General features: G+C 45.4%; 1 protein-coding gene across 2 annotated transcripts in view; it reads right to left on the bottom strand.

Moving 5' to 3' along the window:
- DIP2C (DIP2 acetate--CoA ligase C (putative)) overlaps window positions 1–2,653 on the bottom strand; it is a 367,574-nt gene extending 364,921 nt beyond the window's left edge. For both annotated transcript variants that reach the window (XM_087826047.1, XM_087826049.1), the window contains exon 1: window positions 2,537–2,653. In XM_087826047.1, coding sequence (XP_087682173.1) covers window positions 2,537–2,621 — 85 coding nt within the window. In that variant the 5' untranslated portion in view covers window positions 2,622–2,653. The remainder of the gene's footprint in view (window positions 1–2,536) is intronic.
- Between the last annotated feature and the right edge of the window lie 21,525 nt (window positions 2,654–24,178).

The raw sequence follows: 24,178 nt of genomic DNA, 5'->3' as shown, positions 1-24,178 counted from the left end.
AAATAAAATAGTATTAGCACCTGTAACAATACCCAGCAGACAGTGCAAACCAAAACGGGACCCCTGTCTACAAATCCCAATTAATAGGTTACTGCTGACAGCAGCAGGCCACACAGGAACTTTGCGAGGACAGCCCACTCTGTTTTTTCAACCTATATTATGTGCTTAAAATGGAATTGTTTTTTCCATTCTCCCCTGTAGAAACTGAGCACTGAAAATTCCACATATGCTTCCACAATATTTTCTGGTATTTCCATGAAATGACGAAACTAATTTAAAGAGTCCTCTCCCCGTGAATCCTGATTGAAGAGAAAATGTAAAAGCCATATACTTAAGTAATTCAGCATTAAAACTTGTTTTCACTTCTCACTTTGAGAGTGGGTATGCTGGGGCATTTTTTAAGTTCCAAAATGTATAGAGACACAGACATGTCTGACCCTTCCATTCACTGGTTTCTCTTAAGCAATACTGGGAAGCAAGTTGGTTCATCTAATTTAAGCCAGTAAAACTACTCTATGTGGTTATAAGACCTGAAATTCCAAATGACCTTAAAGAGCAATTCTATCAACTCAGCAGGGACAAAGCAAGTCAAGGGGGGGAGCAGCATGGAGGGGGCTACGTCTCCACCAGCAGAAGCCACAATCCTCTGAATCCTTTACCTTTCCGTGTCCAGGCCAGGTCTAGCCAGGTCTGCATAGAAAGAAAAACAATAATGTTCTTCCTGCATGCAAACACACACATCCCTGTCTCTGCCCACTCACTCAGTGAGAAATTCATTAAGCCCTTTTTAAAAATCTGTACAGACAATGAGGTTGAGAGCACGTTGGTCTAAAGTGGTTTTGCCATCCTCTGGGCAGCAGGAACATATTACTCACCCTCTGAGAGCGAGAGCTGGTGACAGGTGAGTATCATCTAACAGGTGAGTGCGCCCCACGTGCACGTCCACAAATGGCCATAAGTGACCACTCCCAGCACAGAAGGGGGCCAGAACACACGTTCCGAGCATGTCCCAGACACCGAGAAGCAAATGCGAGCTGATTTCCAGGCTGACGGGGGGGGGGGGGGGGGGGGGGGGGGGGGGTGAGCAGTGCTGTGGAGTTCAGGTGGCTCCCGCTTTGCTAACACAGGTGGGGTGTTGACACTTGACCTTTGTATGATGCAGACACAGCAGAAGTGCTTGTCTGGAGATAACGCATGAGTGACGGGTGCTGTGAATCATACAACAGGGGTGCTGATGAGAAGCTAGAGCTCGGAGGAGCTGATGAGTGAGGGAGAAAACCCGTCTGAGCCTTGACACAATCAAAGAACTCTGGCAAACATTTGCTAATACCGACTTCATCCCTTCAAGCACTGTCCACAGCACACAGTTTATCTGCCAGTGTAAATCTCAGCAGTGTTCCCGGTGGACCCGCCCTGTACGGCCTGCCTCGGGCCCCTCTGGGGTACTAGCAACGCCCTCACTTCTTCAACCAGGTGGAACAGTCCAGGAAGCAGCCTCCTTCTCTTGCTACGGGGCTGGTGAGCATTACAGATCATTGGGATACCCTGCAGAACCCCAGATTTGATATAGAGAAATAGTCCACGGACATCCGAAAAGGCAGCTAACACCACACGACAGCCCCCTCCTTTATTCCCTTCTGTGCCCTGCAAGTGTTAAAAAAGGAAACCATAAAGTCAACATCGGCTCCTCCCTGCTGATGAAATTGGCACGAATGAATTTACTTTCTGGCTGCCGGCCCTCACAAAACCGTTACACACACACACACACACACACACACAAAGTTCACCACGCTGCACTGCTCCAAATATAAATCCGAGACCAGCCGGCCCCTCCCAACCCCACCACAGCGTGTTAGTGGCCTGTCCAGGGTGAGCCGGGTGAATACTAAATATATATTAAACATTAACATTTTGGAACTTTAGTGGCTTTTTTTTTTTAAGACACAGCCAAACCTGATCTAAACTTATGACAGTTGAGCACATGATCCCACCCTTAAGAGCAAATAAGAAACCGTACATAACACTCCAAGAAATCACGGCTGCAAATCTGTCACCAATTCCAGACCCGAGGGATGGGCGCGAGGCAGGGAACCTGGCCTGAGGGAGGAGGTCTGCGAGTCTCCCACCCTGCGCATCACAACACCGACGAACAATAGTAGCCCAACCGTCCCCGAGCTGGACACGCCGTTGGAAAACCAGGATGTCTGGCACATCGGGGGTCAAATGCTCAAGTCCAACGACAAGTTTCTCATTAGAACAAGGCCGGGCACCGCAGGCCGAGCGGCGCGAGCCGTCCCCAGCCTGGGCCGCGGGGGCAGCGCGCGGACGCGCACAAGGACACGGGCCCGCCAGGCCGGCCCCTCCATCCCGCGCCCCAGGCCCCGCCGCAGCGCAGCCCGGCGGCGACACGCAGTGGCCCAGGCGGGGGCCGCGACGCGCACCGCAGAGACCCAGCGCCCCTGGGACCACGCGCCCGCCCGCCGCCCAGCAGCGGCCTCCCGGCGACAGCGCGGCGCGGCCCGGCCGGGCCTGTTACCTTCCGACAGCTCCAGCTCCAGCTCCGCCAGCCGCGCCCGCACCTCCAGCGGCAGCGCCATGCCCTCCAGGCTGCGGTCCGCCATCGCGCCGCGCCCGCCTCTTTGTTCCAGGCCGCGGCTCGGCCGCTCCTGCGATCCCGGACCCGCACAGCGCGGCGGCACCGGCGGGCAGCGCTCCTCCTCCGGCACCTCCTCCGCGCGGCCCCGCAGGGCGGCCTCGCGCCCGCGCCCCCGCGTCCCCGCGCGCCCCCGGCCGGCGCGGTCCCGCCGCGGCTCCGGGGCTCCGCTTGGTGCTCCCGGGTGCGCGTGGCGGCCAGGGCGCAAACAGGGCGGGGGCTGCGGGCGGGGGCGCGCACCGGGGGCGGGGTATTGGGAGGGCGGGAGCGCAGTGACGGGGGCGCGCACCAGGACGGAGGCTGCGGGCGGGGGCTTGCGGGGTGTGCTGGGCGGTGTGGGGGTGGGGGCGTGCGGATGCTGCGTGGAGCGGGGGCGCGCGCCAGGGCAGGGACACGCACCGGGATGGGGCCGCGCACCAGGGCGGGGACCCGCAGGCCAGCGCGGCGCGCGTCCCGGGCGCCCCCTCGGGCCCCGCGGTCCCTCCGCGCCCCGCCCAGCCCTCGCTTCCCTCTGGCCTACGGCAAAAAATACCTGCTGGGGCCCCGGCTTAAAGCGCACGTTGAAACTTCAAGTATTCTGAGCCTTCCAGAGCTGATTTTTTTTAAATGGACAGTTTCTTTGGGGGTGGGTGGCAGGGACAGCGTGGGCCGTGGAGCGAGTACCCGCTGAAAGTTCCTCACACTGGATCTAGAGCCAACCAGCCTGTGCTCTTGGCTAATCCGTGCGTCTGCCCCGCCCCGCTCCCCACCTGAGAAATGGAAGCTGGAGAAGAGGTGGGGTTGCCTCCTGCACACCTCAAGTCAGCCTGAAGGCCTTTGCCCGATGGCACGGTCCCCAGCACCCAGCTTTCACAGGCCGGGGCTCCGGTGGTCCCCAGCAGGCCCTCTTCCCCGCGCCCTGGCACGACCGCCCAGGACTCTGTCCGTCTTCCCCTGCAGGCCCGCGTGTCCTTCCCCGCGGCCGCGTTATCAGCGTCACCTCGGAGGCGATTTGCCAGATCTGTGCCTCTGGGCCTGATCGGTTTCGGGGAGGCTATCTCATGCCTCCAACTGTCCAACTGAATCATCTCGCTGAGATGCCCCGATACCCCGGACTCCCATGCCCAAGACTCAGCCAGCGCCTTCTCCTGACTTCTATTTGCACCAGTTTCCTAATTCTCCAGGCCAGAGAGAGTCCTCAGGGACTTTGGTCTTTCTCAGCTTTCCCAATCCTCTTTGGGTTGTCACACAAAGTCTGGGTCATCTGACCTCATTTTCATTCTCATAACCACCTTCCAGTTCCGCGCTCCTGGCGCATCCCCACAACCCCCTGGCCGGTTCCCCACCATGGGCTGCTCCACCCTGCAGCGGAGTCAGCGCCCAGCAGCTCTGTGGCAGCCTTTCCCCTTTCAAACGTAGGCCGGGCCGCGGTTCCCAGGCCAGGTGGCCCAGCTGGTTGGAGGGAGTGTCCTCCTGTACACAAAAAGGCTGCGGGTTCAATCCCCAGGGGTGCGTACCGGAGGCGACCCACAGACGTTTCTCTCTGACATGGGCCTGCAGTCTCGCCACATCTCCTGTGAGCTCCCAAAAGGCCTCCTGCAGGCCTTTCGCACCTTCTTTCAGGGTGTGCCTTCATGCAGGGTGCCCGCAGGCCTCTCTGTCCACACCCCCCCCACATCCACCCCTAATGTCAACTTGAGAAAAGCCTCCCCTCCTCCCTGCTGTGCTCCCCCTGCTTGCTGCCCTTGTCCTGTCCGACCCTGTTACCATCCTCATCATTCTGAGGGTAAGCTCCGCAAAGACAAAGACCAGGCCTTCTTCAGCTCCGTACTTCCGGGCGACTTGACCAGAGTGGCAACTGAGTTGTGGGCGTTTCTCATACAGATCTGACTTTTTTGGTGGGGACATGTGAGAGAAGTAGGCAACCGACAGTGACAAGCTTGAAAAAGGCGAACCCCCAAACACCTATGCTTTGTGTTCTGTGGACACAGAGTCAATGGACACTATGGGCCCCTCCTTTTCATGATAAACGGACCACTGGTAGAGAGAACCTTAGAGGGGCTCCAGTCCGGCCCTTCACGCAACAGATGAAAGGCCTGAGAGAAACAGAATGCAGCAGAACCAGGATCCAAACCCCCGTCTGCAGAGCAAAGCGTTGGGTTCATTACGGCAAAGTGGGGCTGCGCGCTCCACTCAGCAAGCAGTGCCAAGTCGCTCTACGGTAGGATGATGCCAAAATAAAAATATATAATGCCCTTTTCAATGCAAAGATGGGCCTTGGTCGTTATGAAAGATGCTATAACTGAAGTTGGTCCCAAAGAAGACTACTGTTTTGCATTAAACGCATCGATAGCACGCTGAGATTATGAATGGACGGTTCATTTTAACAGGTCTTTGTGTAATTACAGAGTGCAGATTGGACAGTGTACTCATGCAATTTCCAATGGCCTGATAGATGTCTTTATCTGGAAATCCTTCCATGTCCTTAAAACGCATTATGTCCATAATTAGAACCTTCTTACTTACCAATCCTCAGTCTCTGCTCGTCTCGTTACCCATGGTTTGAGCCATACTTGTTACGAAGCTTCAGTAACTTCTACCTACGGCCTTTCTCCGATGCCCCCTCTCCTCCCCTCTGCCCACAGCCACTGCCTGATTCAGGCCTTCAGCGCACAAGCACACACACCAAGCGTTTTTTTCTTGTAATTTTTCCTACCGTGGCTGCCAGATCACTCATTCTAAGGTGCCAGTTCCAGTAGGGAACACTGGGCTCTGCAGGATACAATGGTTCTCTGCCTACAAGCCCGGGAACTCCTTGCTTTGACACTGACGACTTTGCAGGCCCTGACACAAAGCTTTCTGTTCTGTGGCCCCCTGTCGGGCACCTGCATTCGCCTCAAGAATTCTCAGTTGTCCGTGGAGAGTCTGCCACTTCTTATGCCTGTTTTTGCGGACATGTTCCCTCTTCTTGTCATCCTGTCTCCCTTACTCCCCAGCCCAAGTCACAGCCGCAAGTCAAATTTTATACCTTCAAGTCCCAGTTTCAAATGTTGCTTCTTCCATGAAGCCTTCCTTCCTAATTTCCTGGTTGCAAAGATGCTCTCCCACTTCTCGAATCACGCACCTCTTTTCTGCCCAGTGTACCTGGATCAGTAGATCATCTGTGCATCTCTATGGAAGCTAGTTTGTCGATAACTCTTCTGCCGTGTAGAGGGACCTATAAACAGCATACAGTGTGGTCCCTCGGTTTTCCAATGTACTCTGTTCCGGAAGACTGCTCAAGTTCTGAAACGATGGAAAACTGAGGGATCAGCAGCCAACAGTTGGGTCTCAGGATCTTCCCCTCAGCAGAAGCCGAGTGGCATGTTCGACTTCCGAGGCGTGTTGGAAAATGAAGCATTTCCTTCTGGGTTTACGTCGTTCTTAAACTGAGATGGTCGTCAATGGGACATTCAAAAACCGAGGGACCACTGTATTGTTTCTCAAAGTGCAGTCCAGCATTGGCACAAGTGCATAGTTTAATTTGTGAAAAAGCCCAGCTTTGCATAACAAAACCCAGAGGGTCTGAGACACAGTACAAGCATTCAGGTGTCCAGGAGAGAAAGGCTCCCCCAGGAGGATCCTGGCGCACTAGGGGGTGGAAAGCCAGGGGCCAGTGGATCAAAGAAATGCTAAAATGTGACATTAAAAGTTATCTCTGCTCCTCTATCCTTTTGCCCAGACAAGCCCTGAAGGCAACTGATTTGAGTTCTACAGAGGGGCAGCTACCTAAAGCTAATTAATCAACTAATAATCTTGCAAACTAGGATTTGGGGACCTCTCTCTGTTCTGGGTAATTTGTCACCACTATGTACCTACCTACAGGACCTCACCTTTATTTTTTCTGTTTCACTGAATTCCAAGCCAATTCTGAGTGAAAACCTTACATTAACTGGGCCCTAGATTTCAGAAACCTGGTTAGGATGGAAGAGAGTGTTAAAGGGACCCACTCAACCAGTGGACTCTGAAGGCATCCTTGTAGCTGGAGGGCCGATTCATTAAGGAGCTAAGCGGAGGGAAACTCAACCCTCCTCAGGCGAGTGCCCTCGCCCTCAGATGGTATCTCCGAGGCACACCTTCACTTCCTGAGTCTTGCTGCTGTGAAGAGCTGATTATTTCCCTTGTCCTCAGATTCATGTAGAGCTTACTCTCTCCTGTGTATCCCAGTTTTGTGAATTTTTTACCTTTTCCAAAGCCACTAGGAAGAGTTGGTTGTAAATACTGTAGTGGGAATTCTTTAAGTTCTTGTATCCTAATTCCGGGGGGGGAGGGGTGGCGTTGCTTATAACCCTATTATGACACTGTCTTCTTTTTTTTTTCAATTCTAACCCAAGGATATGCTTGTATCCATGAGAGAGAGAGAAAGAGGGAGAGAGAGAGATGAGAGAAACATCAATGTGAGAGAAAAACATTGATTGGTTGCCTCCTGTATGTGCCCCAACCAGAGATAGAACCAGCAACCTAGGTACGTTCCCTGACTGGGAATCGAACCCGCAACCTTTTGGTGTACAGGATGACGCTCCAGCCAACTGACCTGACACCATCTTCTTAAGCTGAAGTCTCCCTATAGAACTATGCCTGGCAACTTATGCTTTTGGCTGTTTCATTTTGGTCTCCCTATATTATCAGAAATGCAGGTTGGGTAGGGTGTTGTGTTTAAAGAAAGGACAACAGTGAGTAATGTGACACAGAAAGTTTGGGTTTAATTACTTAGACTTAGAAAGCAGCCTGAACCTTGGAATGAAACTACTCTATGCGTGCAAGAGATCTTTAACATTTTTGTAACTTTTTTACATCATTATCGAGTGAATGTGACTAAGTTCGGTGGACCATGTGAGCCTCTGCCTTTCTGCTGAGTTACTAACCTTCCCCAGAAGCAAAGAACTATCCAACCAGTTTGCCTCACTCAGAGCCCGTCTACCAGCAGCGGAGGAGCAGGACCGAACCCCACCGCATGTTAATTTAGTTTCCACACCACTACTGGAAGTGCTGAGAATTCAACTGTGAGTCAAAGGTGTCTCAATGGAAACACAAGTGTGTGAATTTGTTTTTTGTTTTTGTTTTAATATGTGTTTATTGATTTCGGAGAGAGGAAGGGAGAGGAAGAGAGAGAGAGAGAAACATCAGTGATGAGAAAGTCGTCACTGATCGGCTGCCTCCTGCAGGCCTCCTGCAGGCCTCCCGCCGGGGACTGAGCCGCAACCCGGGCATGTGCCCTCATCAGGACTCGAACCTCGATCTCCTAGATCATACATAGGTCAGTGCTCAACTGCTGAGCCACGCCGGCCTGGCCAAGTGTGTGAATTTGTCTTTGACAAATGCCCTAAGTGTTTTCTTGTATATGTTATTATAAATCCATGTGCAATTACCAATAATGTAATTCTTTCTGATCATTTTTGTGAACTCTTATTAGGATAAAGAGAACAAATTATCCAAAAATTAATCCTGTTAGGTTTTAGACTGCATCATATTTTTACAGCATATTTCTTTTGCCAATTATGATTGACTAATGTAGGGCTTAATTAAGCTAATGTTAAAATTAGTTGTCATTCCCAGAACTCATATCAATTAAATGGCTGAGATAAGTGACACATAGGCTTTTTTTTCCTTCAAGATTTTACAAAGTATTTTAAGATACAAGAGTCCACTGAGTGTATAAGCTTTAAAAGCAGAAGAGAAAGGAGTTGATGACTAAAATTTCACCATCAAAAATCCACAAAGTGGAACAGAATCATAAGAGAAAAATTTTAAGCTAGCTTCATCTCTTCAAAATAGGGGGGAAGACACACACACACACACACACACACACACACACACACACGGAGTCTAGTGCATTCCTAAATGGCTTCTGCTTGCAAGTAAAACTCCACCATCATGCTCGTAAGTGGAGTCTAAAAAATTTAATTGTGTGAAATGCAGAATCTCATTATTGTGAAGATAATTAAAAGCAGTGTTTTCCAGTCTGTCTGTACTAGCCATACACACCCAATGAAAGTAAATAAAAATAAAGGTCATGAAGTTTGCACTGTCTACAGCTGACAGTACACTGGTCTCAGAGACCCGGGACTCCAGGGCCCCGGCTGCCTGGCCGTCACCCTCCCAGAATCAGGAGACAAACTTAATGCTTTGAGAACGGGACTGGGCGGGAGCAGGAGAGGATGGGCATTCAGGGACATCCGAAGCCTGGTGACGGTGGAAGTCTTACCTTAGTCAGTTCTGGTGCCTCAGCTTCCTGCCACGATCACTGTCCTGCAAATGGGCTGAGGAGATGTAAGGTGGGTGCCCAAGGTGAGGGTCAGGGCACACACTGTACTGAGGCCATGCTCTTATCAAAAAGAACCTGTAGGGACTGAACACATCAGGGGAGAAGGGAAGAGGCAGACCACAATCCATAGATTGATGGGCCACCCCAGACGGCCGGCCGTTGTACCACTGGGTCACTCAGTGTTGACCTGCGATGGGGGGGCCACCATCAGCCCAGCCCGTCAGGAAAGTGGGCCACTGTAATCCATTAGTACCAACACAGCAGCTAAGGAATGAGCACCAGCCTGTAAAGGACTCCAGGCGGGCTCTGCTTGTCAGTGGGGCAAAAACTTGGGCCCCGCTCACTTGGCCATAGCTGGTCACATCCACCATGAAGCCATCATGAGGCTGGTTTGGGTGGGCAGATCACAGAAAGTCAGGAACCTGCTAAGTCTGGGAGGGGGAGGGATGGACTTGGGCGATTGTTTTGTGTTTATTTGTACATTACTGTTATTGTTTTCTATTTTTATTTTATTTATTAATTTTTAAAAAATATATCTTTATTGATTTCAGAGAGGGAGGAAGGGAAAGGGGGGGAGAGAGAGAAACATCAATGATGAGAGAGAGTCATTGATCGGCTGCTTCCTGCGCGCCCCCACTGGGGATGGAGCCCACAACCCGGGCATGTGCCCTGACCGTAAGCGAGCCTAGATCTCCTGGATCCTAGGTCGATGCTCAACTGCTGAGCCACCCCCGGCTGGGCACTATTTTTTAATAAGCCAAAGAATTGTTCAAAATTACTTTACTTGCGCCCTAGTCGGTATGGCTCAGTTGGTTGGAGCACTGTCCCATATATCGAAAGGTTGTGGGTTTGATTCCCAGTCGGGGCACATACCTAGGTTTTGGGTTTGATCCCCAGACAGGAAGGCAACTAACTGATGTTTCTCTTTCACATCAATGTTTCTCTCTCTCTCTCTGCCTTCCCCTCTCTCTAAAATCAGTAAGCATGTCCTCAGGTGAGAATTTCTTTTTTTAAATTACTTTATTTGCTTTGCATGGGCTCATGAAGAATTTTAATGTTTCCCAGTCATTCATGTAGTTTTTACAAAGCATTTGTGCAAAACAGCATGCGGCTTCCATATACGACATTGCTTGTAACCTCTAGGAGCTTACGGCCCTGTAGGCATGTAGCCCAAATAAGAGGAACACATGTAGGCAGAAGTAGGTGAAGCCTGACCTACAGGTCCCGTTAGTCTGGCATTTGCTTTTAACACACCTTATGAACAGTACACTGACAAGGTGTCCCATACTGTCCAAAAGGCTCCTTGCCCATCTGTATACCTCATGTTGCCTCCACCTCCCAAGAGCAAAAGGTGGGTCTCTCATTGGCCAGCTGTACACCTGACTTCCCTGACTTTCCCTTTCTGGGTTCCCTGCGGCTGGCGTTTCCTTGCTTGTTGGGCCTCCGGCGACCGCCTGGGAAGACACCAGGAAGAGGGGAGCATGACCCTGGGTGTCACACTCGTAAGCAGATTTCTGAGAGATTTGTCTGGCTCAAGTTCCTTCTAGTTCCCTGCCCTGCCCCTGGCTTAGAGACAAACCGGTACACACACCTCAGAACCCCCAATTCATGCCCTTTCTGGACATGTAAGGAAAGCCTCGTCTCTTGGCCTTTTACTCAACTCCAAAATCAAGGCCTGAGCCCTCTTGAGAATCTGATCTGAGATGGGAGAAAACATGACCACGCATACAGTTCACAAAGTGCAAGGCCAAATGTTTTTATGCAGCATCCCTAATGCCACACTAACTGGGGGCGGTACGGCAGAGGCGGTCTCACCCGCCGGCCCCGGCGCTTCGGCCCCTGGGGGCACCTTTTCCCAGGGGGGCGGACTCACCGGGGGCGTCACAAACTCCCAGGGGTCCCAGGCCTCGGGAAGGCAAGGATGGGTGTGTGTGCAAACCCAGTGGAACAAGGCGGGGTGGAATAAGTGCCACATGGGCAATGTGTTTCTGAGAAAGGTAAAGGATGATGAAGGTAACTGAGAGAATCCACTAAATCTTCGAGTTTTGGGTTGTTTTCTAACCAACATTTCTAACTCGGGGAAACCGCGTTCACGGGAACCTCCTGCGCTCCCTGCGGGCAGAGGCACTGCTGCCTTATCCGTCTGACCAGTGGTCTTCCACAAAACCAAAGGAAGATATTCTGAAGCACAAGAAAGACAGATGAAAAGACCTGGAAAGAGAAAAGATAATCATGGAAAGAAGGGTAAAACAGAGATGGGAGATGCAGCACAGAAGGGAGGAAGATGAACACATAGACCACTTAATGTTTCAAGAAAAAAGAGCAGTATTAAAACAGAAAAGGAGACTGGAAGGACAAGACACAACGCAGGCAGACAGAGCTCCAAACGAAGGATTTTTAAGATACAATAACCCAGGTAACATTTTTTAAACTAGGAAAGAAGTATGCTATTTTGAAGTGTTACAGCAGAAATTAGATTCTGTATTAGATTCCGAAGGCTGCTGTAACAAAGTGGCACAAGATGGTGTCTTGAAACAAGAGAAACATAATTTCACAGTGGAGGCTGGAAAGTCTGAAATCAAGGTGTTAGCAGGGCCACGCTGCCTCTGGTGCACTAAGGCAGCGATTGCCAACCGGTGTGCCACAAGATTTTTTAAAACATGCAATACTCGACTATATTGCCAGGGACACTGACCTCTTTTCCCTTAGATTGTCAAATTTTTTAAATGACAACAGCCAACACAGCAATAGCCTTCTGTTGTGTATGAATCAAAAGTATTCCTTTTTTCTTTTTTTGGTCAGATCAGCAAAAAGTGTATTTTTGGGTGAGCCGCAGAATTTTAGGGATTAGTTTACGTGTGCCATGAGATGAAAAAGATTAAAAATCGCTGCTCTAAGGGAGAATCCCTTCTGGCTTTTTCCAGCCCCTGGTGGTTCTCAGATTGTTCTGCATCATTCCAATCTCTGCCTTCGTTGTCACATTGGCCTCTTTATGTCACCTTCCCTCTGTTTGTGTCTGTCCAAATTTCTCCTTTGTATAAGGACGCCAGTCATACTGGATTAGGGCCCACTCTAGTAACCTAGTCTTACTTAACTTGGTTTACTAGGCAGTAGAAAAAATTATAACATATTATATACAACTTTTAAAATTTTTTAATAACAAAAAAATAGTAAACTAAAACAAAAGCAATGAAAGAGATTAGTTCTGTTTCTAACACATGAGAAATGGATAGTACTCAATAATAGCTCTGTTTATGTCTGAATTTTTTCAATATTTTTTCTATTTCTTGGATTGAATGGCTCATTGACCGTTCCTTCTAACATCTCCAATCCATGGTTAAGCTCATACAATTAATTTTTCATTTTATATATTGGGTTTTTTCAGTTTTCTGATTTCCATTTTTTAAATTACATTTTTCTGTTGAGATTCCTATTTGTTCATTTATAAATGTATAATTGTAGTAGTTGCTTGAGAGTTATTGCTTGTTAATTCCAACATCTAGGTAACTAGGAACTAGTTTTCAAAAACTGCATTTTTCTCTTGACTATGGCTCACGTTTTCCCGTTTCTTTTCATACCTAGTGGTTTTTTATTACATGCTGAACATTTTGTATAGTATGCACTAGAGAGAGAAAATCACATCTTCCTCACACATAGGTGTTCAGCCTGTTCGGACACTGAAACTATTGGCACTCACTCTTGGTCTTCTCAGCCTTGGTTTTATTCTTTGTTGGAGTGGGTCTATTTTTACTTAGATCTCATTTCTAGGACATGTCCCTTACTGTAGAGTAAGGTTTGGCCTTTCTAGAATCTCCACTCCGTTCCAGAATTTTCAGTGACAACTCTCCACTGCCTAGGCCAGTGCTGCTATGTCACCCAGCACCGCACGCCTTCTGGTGTCACCATTGGGCTCTCAGACTACAGCAGGTGATCTCTGTTTAGTTACAGAGTTTCACCCTTTGCTTGTGCAGCCTGGCCTTAAGCCAAAGACCCACAATGATTCAAAAGCAGGCCTCTCGGTGCTCCTGTCTGGGCAACCCCCCTTCTCAGATACCCTGACAAACAAATTCCAACCACTTCAAAAGTCTGAACTCAGAGCAGAAAGACCACCTCCAGGCTGAAAGCCAGGACAATCGCAGGCAACGCTGGGCTCGCCTCAGGAGATCCTCTCCTGTGATGCTCACTTTTCAATGCCTGAAAAGAGTTGTATCCTACACCGTCCAATCTTGTAGCTGTTTCCAGTGGACAGCAAGTCTGGTATCACTTACTGAGTCATGGCTGATAGAAGCCTATGAAAAATATTTTATAAACATAATAATGTAAATTCTGATCCAAGCTGAGGGGAAAGAATGAAGGATTCTGGAGGGACATCTCCAAGGAAAAAAAGAATATCTAATCGAACACGTTGATAGGAGTTTAGGGTTGGATTATTATGGTTATGAATAATATTTACATAGTCATAATAATGTAAATACCAAATAATGTATCGAATTGACATAAACAAAAAACAATATAGTTGGAGAGGAAGAGAATAGGAAAAGAGTTTGTGTGAGCCTAAAGGAAAAGAGGTAGCTAAGGAAGCCTGTCCTCAGTGTGTGGATGTAGACAGTCCGTAAAGAGTACACAAAAGTAAAAAATAAAGACACAGCACTTTAACCTTATTATTTAGAAATATTAAGGTAAACACACACACACACAAAAACCCCAAAACCATCAGAAAATCTGACTGTGCCTCCAGGGAGTAAGATGGGATGGTGACTGCCACTTTCCATTACAAGTCTAATTATACAATTATATATTTTTATTGTGAAAGATGAAAGGTAACAAATACATTAACATGCATAAATGTTTGAGCATTTAACCAATAAGTAGAAAGCTAACTAATTCTCAACCATGTGGGAAAACTGATTTTCATGGGAAGTCTAATTATACTAATTTTTAAAGATCTGTATTGCAAACTATAAAGAAATGTTCACGAATGTTGCAGGTAACATTTAACAAATGGTTAGAGAGCCAAGTACCTCTCGCCCGAGTCCAGGACTTGAGCACTATTACATCCCAGAAGGCCCTTCCTGACTCCAGCGCCCTCCTTCCCACCATCCTCCTGTCTGTATGGTAATTACACCCTTGCTTTTCTTAACCACCCTTGCAGGCAGCCCTGTAAAATGCAGTTTAATTTTGCTTCCTTTTGAACTTTATATAAATAGCATTATACTGTAACCATAATTTTTATGTTTTGTTTTTCAGTCATTCAACTGTAGGTTTATAGACTTGTCCATTTTGTTTTATGTAGCCTACTTTTTTTTTAAGTAAATATTTTTTGAATGAGTATATCAGAGTTTCTCGATCCATTCTACCATTCCGTTGTTGATGGGCACTTGGGTTGTTTCCAGATTTGGGTAATTATGGGGAAATACAACATTAATGTGTCTGATATAGGTCAGATACAATACATGAGACCTATATGTCATGTGATCTATATCAGATATATATATACATACATATCATGTATGGTATCCTGGTGAACGTAAGTCCAGCTTTGCCCCCCCATGCTCTGAGTTGCTCCCCATGCCTCATATAGCTGTGCACATATGGACTCTCTCTTCTGCCCCACTCATCTATTCGTCTGTTCCTGCACCACTACAGCATGGTATTGATTAATGTAGCATCATAATCTGAACACTTGACAGCTGAGGCTCCTCATTCCCTTTCTGTCCCTTCCCTTCCCCTCCTCTCTTCACTTCTTCTTCCTTCGATGCCTTGGCTGCTCTTCTCTTTGGAATTTTTAAAATATTTTTAATTACCTTGTCATAGGTCACCTCCCTCTCCAAAACACCTCTTGGGATTTCAAGTGGGATCGAACAGAATCCAGAAATCATTTTAGACATAAAGGACTTCTTTGTGTTTTGAATCTTTTATTACATAAACGTGGTTACCTCTCTGCTTGTTTGGGTTTCCAACACTGTCTCTCGGTAAAATATAATTTTCCTTATAAAGGTTTTTCACATCACTCTTCGACATTTATTCTACTTGTGCATTTTAAAAGTTACATTTTCTATTTGTTGCTCTTATATAGAAATACAATTGAATTTTTATACTGATTTTATTTTTTGGTCACTTTCCTATAAGCTTTCTTTTCTTTTTTTTATCATCACTCAAGGATCCTCCATTGATCTTCAGAGAGAGTGGAAGGGAGGAGCAGGGGAGAGAGAGACACACACACATTGACCTGAGAGAGACACATCCATCAGTTGCCTCCCCAACATGCCCTGACAGGGCCAGGGCTGGGGATGAACTTGCAACTCAGGGACGTGCCCTTGACAGGGAATCGAGCCCGCGACCCTTCAGGGGTGCTCTAACCACTGGGCGATGCTGGCCAGGGCCCTATACGCGTTCTTATTAATTCTAATATATTATCTGTAAGCTGTTTTATTTGATACATATACAGTCATTTTATCTGGAGACAATGACAGTTTGGTTTCTTCCTTCCCAAAGTTAATAGTCTTGATTTTTTTCTTGTGTTACTGTGAGAACCAGGAACTGCTGTCTGCGGTGACAGTGGTGATAGGAAATGTCCTTTTCTTGTTCACCATCTCAAAGGGGAAGTTTTCAGACATTTGCTAAGTATCATGTTTATTGTAGATTTTTGTAGCTTCTTTTTATCTGATTAAGAAAACCCTATTTAGTTTTTAAGCTAATATTGAATTTAATCAAATGCTATTTTTGCATCTACTGGAATGATCATATAATTGTTCCTATATTAACCTACTACTGTGGAAAATAATTAACTAATTTTTAAAAAATCTTAAACTGACCTTGCATTCCTTGGATAAATCTGCCTTGGTCAAAATGTTTTATCCATTTAACATGTTGCTGAATTTGGTTTACTATTGCAGTAAAACTCATCAATAACTTCCCATCCAAATAACTTAAAATTGAGAGTAATTGATTAGAAATTTTTCCTTTCTTTCTCAAACAGAGGCTGATTAAACTTTGTTAACCTCTTTAGGAGTTGTGGAGGGGGCTAGGGTAGCTGTAGGTAATCAGTTATTTCTTGGGAAGTGGAGAAGTAGAGGACAGGACACTGAACCCCCAATATTCTCCCAGCCTAATCCCCACAGGTCCAGCTGGTTAAATTAAATCAATGGATTTCACTCGTACCTCATTAGTGTATTGTGGTGGGGCTTTACTAGTTATTGAAAAATTTACATCTATGTCCATGAGTGAAATTAGCTCGGAAATTATTCTTTACCCATTTGTCCTTGGAATCAAGTTTTGCTGCATCATGAAGTCAATAACAAAGTGTTTCTTCTTCCGTTGCCGGGAGGAGTGTAAGAATGGGCCTGTTCCTTCCTTGAATGTTTGGAATAACCACCTAGTGAAGCCAGCTGGCCTGGAGTTTTCCTTTAAAAAAAGACACATGCTACGGATTTAATTCTTTAAAGAGTTTTGAACATTGAAGTTTTCTGTTTCTTCTTGAGTCATTCTTGGCATACTTCCCCCAAATTTGTCCATTTCGTCTAGATTTTCAAATTTATTGGTATAAGGTTGTTAAGAATATCCTTTATCTAATACGCCTGAGTGTGTGGCATCTGTAATATTTCCTTTTTTACCCCAGTATTGGTTATTTGGACCTTCTATTTTGGGTCAATTTCACAAGAAGTTTTGTCAGTTTTATGAGTGTCAGTGAAGAGCAAGCAAGCTCTTAACTAACCAGATTCTTCCTCTTCTATGACTGTTTTTGTTTCAGTTAATTTCTGCTTCTATTGTTATTTTTTACTTTATTTTTCCTGTTTGAGTTAACCTTGCATTTGCTTTTAAACTTACTTCATGCCTATTAAACTCACTAATTTTCAGCCTTTCTTCTCTCATATATGGGTACAAATTTTCCTTTTATTATTTCTTTCTCTTTATTCATAGTTTTAATAAGTAGCATTTTTATCATTCAGTCCAAAATTTAACTTTTATTATAATTTATTACTTAACATATCACTTATTTAGCATGATGTTTTTAATTTCCAAAGATATGAGAATATTCTACTGGTCTTTTTATTACTGATTTCTCCCTTAATTACACTCTGACCAGAAAATATTTGAATATTGTTTAAATCCTCTGAAATGTTTTCTAGCTTACCTTAAAGTCACTGTTTGTAAAAGCTTTGTGTGCAATGGAAAATATGTGATAACTGAGAGAGGTAAAGTGCATTTTCCTCTATAATTGTGAATTTGTCTATTTCTCCTCATAGTTCTATCAAATTTTTGCTTTATATATTTTGGTGTTATGAGGTACCTACAAATTTAGATAATCCTATCTTCTTGGTGAAATGAAATTTTAATCACCACAAAGCATCCTTTTTTAACTCTCACAATGCTTTTTGCCTTACAGTCTATTTTGTATGGTATTGATCTATTTATACCAAATATCTTTTGCAAATACAAATAATATATTTTTTCTATCCTTTTGTCATTATTCTCCCTGTGTTCTCATGACATATAGTTCAATTTTTAAAATCCAGTAAATCATTGTCTTCTTTTAAACCAAAGAGTTTAATCATTTACATTTAATGTAATTATTAAGATATTTAGGTTTAAATCTGCTATATTTTGTGATTTCTATTTGTCATACTTCCTCTTCTGTGTTTTCCTCTCTTTTTTTTTTTTTTTTTGTAGTATTTTGATTGCCTAAGAATTTCTGATTATTAACTTTTTTCCACTATTAGTTTGGAAGTTGTGAATTCCAATGATTTTACTTGAGAAATTATAACACCAGTGGTTAAATTATTAAAATATAAAATCTTTGTTCTTTTCTTGGATAATACAAGGAACTTTGAACACTTTAACTTAACTTCACTTACATCCCATCATTTATCTCTCCTATTTAGACCCCACTGAATACTATCACTATTGTATTCAATCAATGTTCATTTACATTTACCTATATATTCACTTCTCTTTTTGTAATTAATTCTTTTCTTGTATCTCAAAACTTGCATCAGAAATCACTTATGTTCTGTCTCCTTTAGAATTCCCTTCAGTGGGAGTCAGTTGGTGATGAATTCTTTCCATTTTTATTTGTGAAAATGCTTTAATTTCACTCTCATTCATGAAATATAGATTTTCTATACATGGAATAATAGGTTGGCAGTTGAAGAGATCAATGCTATTGAACTTTCTACTTTAATGCTGCAGTTAGAGAATCCAGCCGTGTGTAACTGTCAGTCATTTGAAGGTGTTCTGTCCACTTTCTTTGGCTGATGTTAATATTTTCTCTTTGTCTTCTAATGTATCCATTTAGTCTTAAATTTTGATTATTGTATTTATTTCTAGATGTTCCATTTTCAAATGGACTGCATCACTTTTCACAGTTTCTTGTTTCCTGCATATATTTTAAGGTTTTATTGCCTTCCCTTATGATTGGTTGGCGCCAGCCACACATGCATGAATAGGCTTAGTCCTCTGCTGAAGACAAAAGGTATGAACGGATTGAACCTATCACTCAAGAGACTGCAGTTCCAGCCCAACCAAGAAAAATACCTATGGCCCGGCCGGGTGTGGCTCAGTGGTTAAGTGTCGACCTAGGATCCAGGTAATCAGGGTTCCATTCCCTGTCAGGGCACATGCCCGGGATGCAGGCTGCAGCTGATCAATGACTCTCTCATCACTGATGTTCCTATCTCTCTCTTTCCCTCTCCTTTCCTCTCCCTGAAATCAATAAAGATATATTTAAAAAAAGAAAAAGAAAAATACCTATGAAGTATAAAGGAAGCAAAATTTATGGAGAAAAACAACCAAATTCTGAACTCCACAGCTCAATTTTTGTTTTTGTGTGTGTGTGTTTTATATGTTTTTATTGATTTTACAGAGAAAGTAAGGGAGAGAGATAGAAACATCAATGAGAGAGAAACATAGATCGGCTGCCTCCTGCACGCCCCCTACTGGGGATCGAGCCCGAAACACAGGCATGTGCCCCGACTGGAATCAAACTGGTGACCTTTTGGTTCCAACACTCAACTGCTGAGCATCACCAGCCCGGCCACAGCTCAATTTTTATAATAAGCAGGGTACAATCTTAAATTACCCAACACATAAAGAACCAAGAAACTAGAACTTGTTCTCAGGAGAAAAGTAAATCAACTGAATTTTTCTCCAAGTTTGTTTCCAGATGTTAGCATTTTTATTTCAGTCTTTAGTTGCTGTATTAATTTTATGTATGTTGTAAGGGGTCTCTTTTCTCTCTCTCTCTCCTCCCTCCCTCCCTCCCTCCCTCCCTCCCTCCCTCCCTCCCTCCCTCCCTCCCTCCCCTCCTTCCCTCCTTCCTCCCTTCCTTCCTTCCTTCCTTCCTTCCTTCCTTCCTTCCTTCCTTCCTTCCTTCCTTCCTTCCTTCCTTCCTTCCTTCCTTCCTTCCTTCCTCCCTTCCTCTTCCCTCCCTCCCTTTCTCTTTTTTCCTTCCTTTTCTTCTTTCTTTCTTCTGTTTGGTTAGTCAGTTTCCCTAACACTATTTATTGAAAAAAGTCCATCCTTGCCCCACTCATCTAAAGTGCAACCTCCAGACTGATCAGTGTTGCTCAGTGGTTGAGCTTCAACCTATGAACCAGGAGGTCACGGTTCGATTCCTGTCAGGGCACATGCCCAGGTTGCAGGCTCGATCCCCAGTAGGGGGTGTGCAGGAGGCAGCCGATCAATGATTCTCTCTCATCATTGATGTTTCTATCTCTCTCCCTCTCCCTTCCTCTCTCTGAAATTAATGTTTTTAAAAAGTGCAACCTCTGTCATACATCACATGGTCATAAATCAGGGGCACATGAGCCTGTTTCTAGGTTTTCTATTCTACTCAATTGGCTCACTTGTCTACAAATACCGTAGTGTGTGGTTACACAGCTTTATGATATGACTTGAGGTGTGACATAGCAAGTCTTCCCACCTTATTCAAAGATATCCTGGCTACTCATGGCACTTTGTGATTCTGTATATATATTTTAGAGGTAGCTTATCAAATTACACTAAAAAATATTAAACAACCCAGGGACACAGTCAATAGTCTGGTAAGGGCCTGGGGGGGGAGGGCAGATGCAGGGTGTAGGGGATTAATGGGGGAAAAAAGGGTCATCTATAATACTTTTAACAATAACGATAAATTTTTTAAAATATTAGACAAACGAAGACCTGTTGGAAGAGTGAACTTGAGGAGCTCGAAATCACTAAATCAATTTGGGAAGAATTGACATTATAGTGTTGAGTCTGTAATTCATGGACATCCTTAGCTCTCTATTTCTTTAGTCTCTTTAAATCAGTGGTGGGGAATCCTTTTTCTGCCAACGGCCATTTGGATATTTATAACATCATTCAAGGGCCATACAAAATCATTAACTTAAAAATTAGCTATGAAAAAAGCTCCTAGATTTATTGAATTTCGAGTCCCGCCTGTGGTTGCCTTGGCTGGCCTGATGTCCCCCACCTCTGCTTTAAATAGTCTCATAATAAGTTTTATAATTTTCCCTATAGAGTTCTTTTGTTGGATTTATTTTCCTGTTTGACAATTTTTCATGCTACTTTAATGGTATATATCACAAATGCTTATGTTTTGTTTATTTCTTGAATAAAGAAATGCAATACAATATGCAATTTGGGGCATAGAGAAGGCAATTTTTGGTGTATTCAACAAGGCAAGCCTTGTATATTAATTCTAGTAACTTATCTAATAAATTGTTTTGGTCTTTCTATGTGCACAGCCATCTGTTAATAATGAGAATCTTATTTATTCCTTTATAATCTTTTCTTTCTCTTCAGTACTTACTGCACTGACTGAGACCTCAAACACAAGCTGGGTAGAAGTGGGGTTAGCTGACATCTCTCAGGCAAGTTTTCTGCATTTCACCACTGAGTGATGTTTGCTGTCAGCCTTCTGTAGCTCCCCTTTGTTAGATTAAGGAAGGTCCTGTCTATTCTCAATTTGCTAAGAGGTATGTGAGGTGTGGTTTTTTTTTGGTTGCTGTTGTTTTTTTAATTGAGTGCAAACTGAACTCTACCAAATGCTTTTTATAAGTCTACAGAGGTGATCATATTATTTTTCTCATTTAATGTATCAATATGATGAATTATATGGTTGATTTTCTAAGACCAACCTATTTCTATAATACATCCAACTTGGTGATGAGGTACTCATTCTTCTTCTTTTACTGCTTTCAATTTGCTAACATTTTGTTTAGGATTTCTGCACCCACATTCATGAGAGACTGGCCTGTAATTTCCTTTCTGGTGACGTCCTAATCTGGTTTGCACATCAAGGTTGTGCTGGTCTCATACCAGCAGTTGGGATGTGTTTCCTCTCTTTCTGTTTCCTGAAATCATTTAGTGAGATCCGGGCTAGTTATTCCTGAAAGGCTTCCTGGAGCTCACCCGTCACCCACTGCCCTAGGGGAGGTTCCCCGGGAGGGCCTGTCTTCCCCATCTGCTCTGCTTGGCTAAGGCGAAAACATCTCCCCTGGGGGTTCCAGGGGTTCAGCAGGAGAGGGGTCATCTTAATTGCTGACCAGCAATTTCAGGCCAGAACTCGCCCGTGTGGCTGGCTACTTTTCCATAGTGACTGGTCAGCAAGGTGTTTAAAATTACTTAAATTAATATAAGTGCAGACACGAATTATCTCGTGACTGGTCAGCAAGGTGTTAATATGGGCACATCTTCCCCAGAACTTTTCACCCTGGGTGGGCTCTGCCCTCGCGGTCACCCAGGCAGGGGCCAGCGGGCAGTACCCTCGGGACTGAAGTGGCTGTGTCGCTCTGGCTCCCCCGTGCCTTTCTGTTTCCATCCCGTAATGGCCGCACAGTTCCCCGCTGCGTCAGGCCTGCACTGCTACATGCAGTCTCTTCTAGTCATTCGCTTCAGCGGGAAGGTAGAGCCTAATTATGTAGCCCTTGCTGTCGTGTCGGACGCTCTGTCTGCCAAAGCCAAGCCAACTCCGTTCATCCTTGTGATGCAACAGAAGGAGGGATGCTACCTTTTTTTTCTTCTCTACATGATAACATCAGCAATACCCTAGAGAGAGGTGCAACCTCACCACCAATCACAAATTCCAACAAAATGGGCCACAGCTATCAAACAAACACAGGCTCATGCTTAAACATTTTTTGAGTTAGCAAATGTCTTAGTGTCATTGTTTCAATGAATAAAAATGGAAACCTCACCCTGCTGGGCGTGGCTCAGCAGTTGAGCATCTACCTAAGATCCAGGAGATCGTGGTTCGATTCCCGGTCAGGGCACATGCCCGGGTTGCAGGCTCGATCCCCAGTCAGGGGCGTGCAGGAGGCAGCCGATCAATGACTCTCTCATCATTGATGTTTCTATCTCCCTCTCCCTTCCTCTCTCTAAAATCAATAAATATATATTTTTTAAAAAATGGAAACCTTAGTTTTCATCTGTCTGATCCAAGGAAAAGTCTTACAATAAATGTCTTCAAGATGCGCAACCAAGAGCAACAGCAGAGGAGCCAGGAACACTGCTGAATAAATCAGAGGCTGCAGCAAGGCCTGTGACTGCGTATGTGCTCACGCACTCACCGGAGACAGGAAACTCCACGATGCTGCCTTTCATCACTATGCCAGCACACTTCAGCTCTTAGTGTCTGTAATAGTCATTATTTTCAGTGTTCTTTGAATAAAGAAAAACATAGTAACGTTTCTGAATCCTTGTTTCATTTGCTGTGAGGACCCTGTCCATATTTAGCAACCCCGAGGTAGTATGCTTTTTCTTCTAAAAAGAGTATGTGTGGCCTTTCATCAAGCTGGAGCCAACGTCATTGTTACTCAAAACAAACAAACAAACAGTCAGGAAAGGCCCTGCTGCATCAGGCCTGCACTGCTACATGCAGTCTTTTCTAGTCATTCATTTCAGCAGGAAGGTTGAGCCTAATTACATCACCAGACCCCCCCCAGCATCGGCAACCCTTGCTGTGGTGTCGGACGCTCTGTCTGCCAAAGCCAAACTAGAGACGAGGGCAGAGGATTTTGCTAATCACAATCCACTCCTACTATATGTCGGTGCAGAGCGGCAGTCATGTATGTTCTCTAGGTGTGTGAACTACTCACGCAGAGATTACCTCACCAAGTAACATCTGCAGGAAGCCTTCTCCATTTGGTGGATGTTTCTTATAAGTAAGTTAAAGGAAAGAGTCATCCAGGAAAAAGGTAACTTGTAAACATTAAGTACTTGAGAATTATGGAAAAGAACCTTCCAGAAGGTGAGCCACTGGTTTTGCAAACGTTAGTACACAGGTGGTGATTCCTTCTTAAATAGAGAACAGGACATTAACCATCAGAGCACATGGGCTGCCTCGACCTTGTCCCCTGTCTTCCCACGGGGCCAGCAAGGGCCGGGAACACAGTGAAAGATTGGCTGAGTCACGTAATCGAAGGAGCGACAGCCGAAAGAGGGGTTCAAGATCATCTGGTCCAACAGAGAGGCACCCTCCCCCCAGGAGATTTGCCGCTGGATTAGCCCGGGTCCTGCCAAAACCTTCATTTCAGTCTCAGCGTCCTGGGAAGTTGACGCTCTAGATTCGAGAGCATCTAGCGTCCTGGCAGAGTCCCGACAGCTTTCACTTTCACTGGAACTGTTGGTAGGCCTGGGCACGTCTGAGCATCCAGAAGCTGCTGCTAAGGGGGCACAGGTCACTTTCCCCGTCCCATTAGTGGCTTGGGGGGTAAAGAACAAAAGGACCAGGGAGCAGGAGTAAGACTTGGAAGTTACCTTTTTTTAACATTGATTTTTAGAGTGGAAGGTTAGGAGGAGGAGGGGAGAGAGAGATAGAGAGAGGCATCTATGTAAGAGGGACACACCGATCAGTTGCTTCCAGCATGCACCCCGCAGGGGCTGGGGATCAAACCTGCCACCCAGGTATGTGTGCGTGCCCTTGGTCAGGAGTCAAACCCAAGACCCTTCAGTTCACGGGCCACTACGCTAACCACTGAACCACACCGGCCAGGGTGGAAGTTACTTTTTTTTTTTTAAATATGTTTTTATTGATTTTAGAGAGAGGAAGGGAAAGAAACAGAAGCATCGATGTGAGAGAGAGACATCAGTCGCTGCCTCCTGCACGCCCACTACTGGGGATCGAGCCCACAATCGGGCATGTGCCCTGACTGGGGATGGAACCAGTGACTTCTTGGTTCACAGGTCGACGCTCAACCACTGAGCCACACTGGCCCTGCAGAAGTTACCCTTTCTCACTGCTTGTCTGTGGTTCTTCC

The sequence above is a fragment of the Miniopterus natalensis genome, chromosome 1 (genome assembly GCF_054644295.1).
Source record: "Miniopterus natalensis isolate mMinNat1 chromosome 1, mMinNat1.hap1, whole genome shotgun sequence".
NCBI lineage: Eukaryota > Metazoa > Chordata > Mammalia > Chiroptera > Miniopteridae > Miniopterus > Miniopterus natalensis.
Note: the sequence above shows the minus strand (reverse complement) of the source record. Positions and strands in the feature narration are given on the sequence as shown.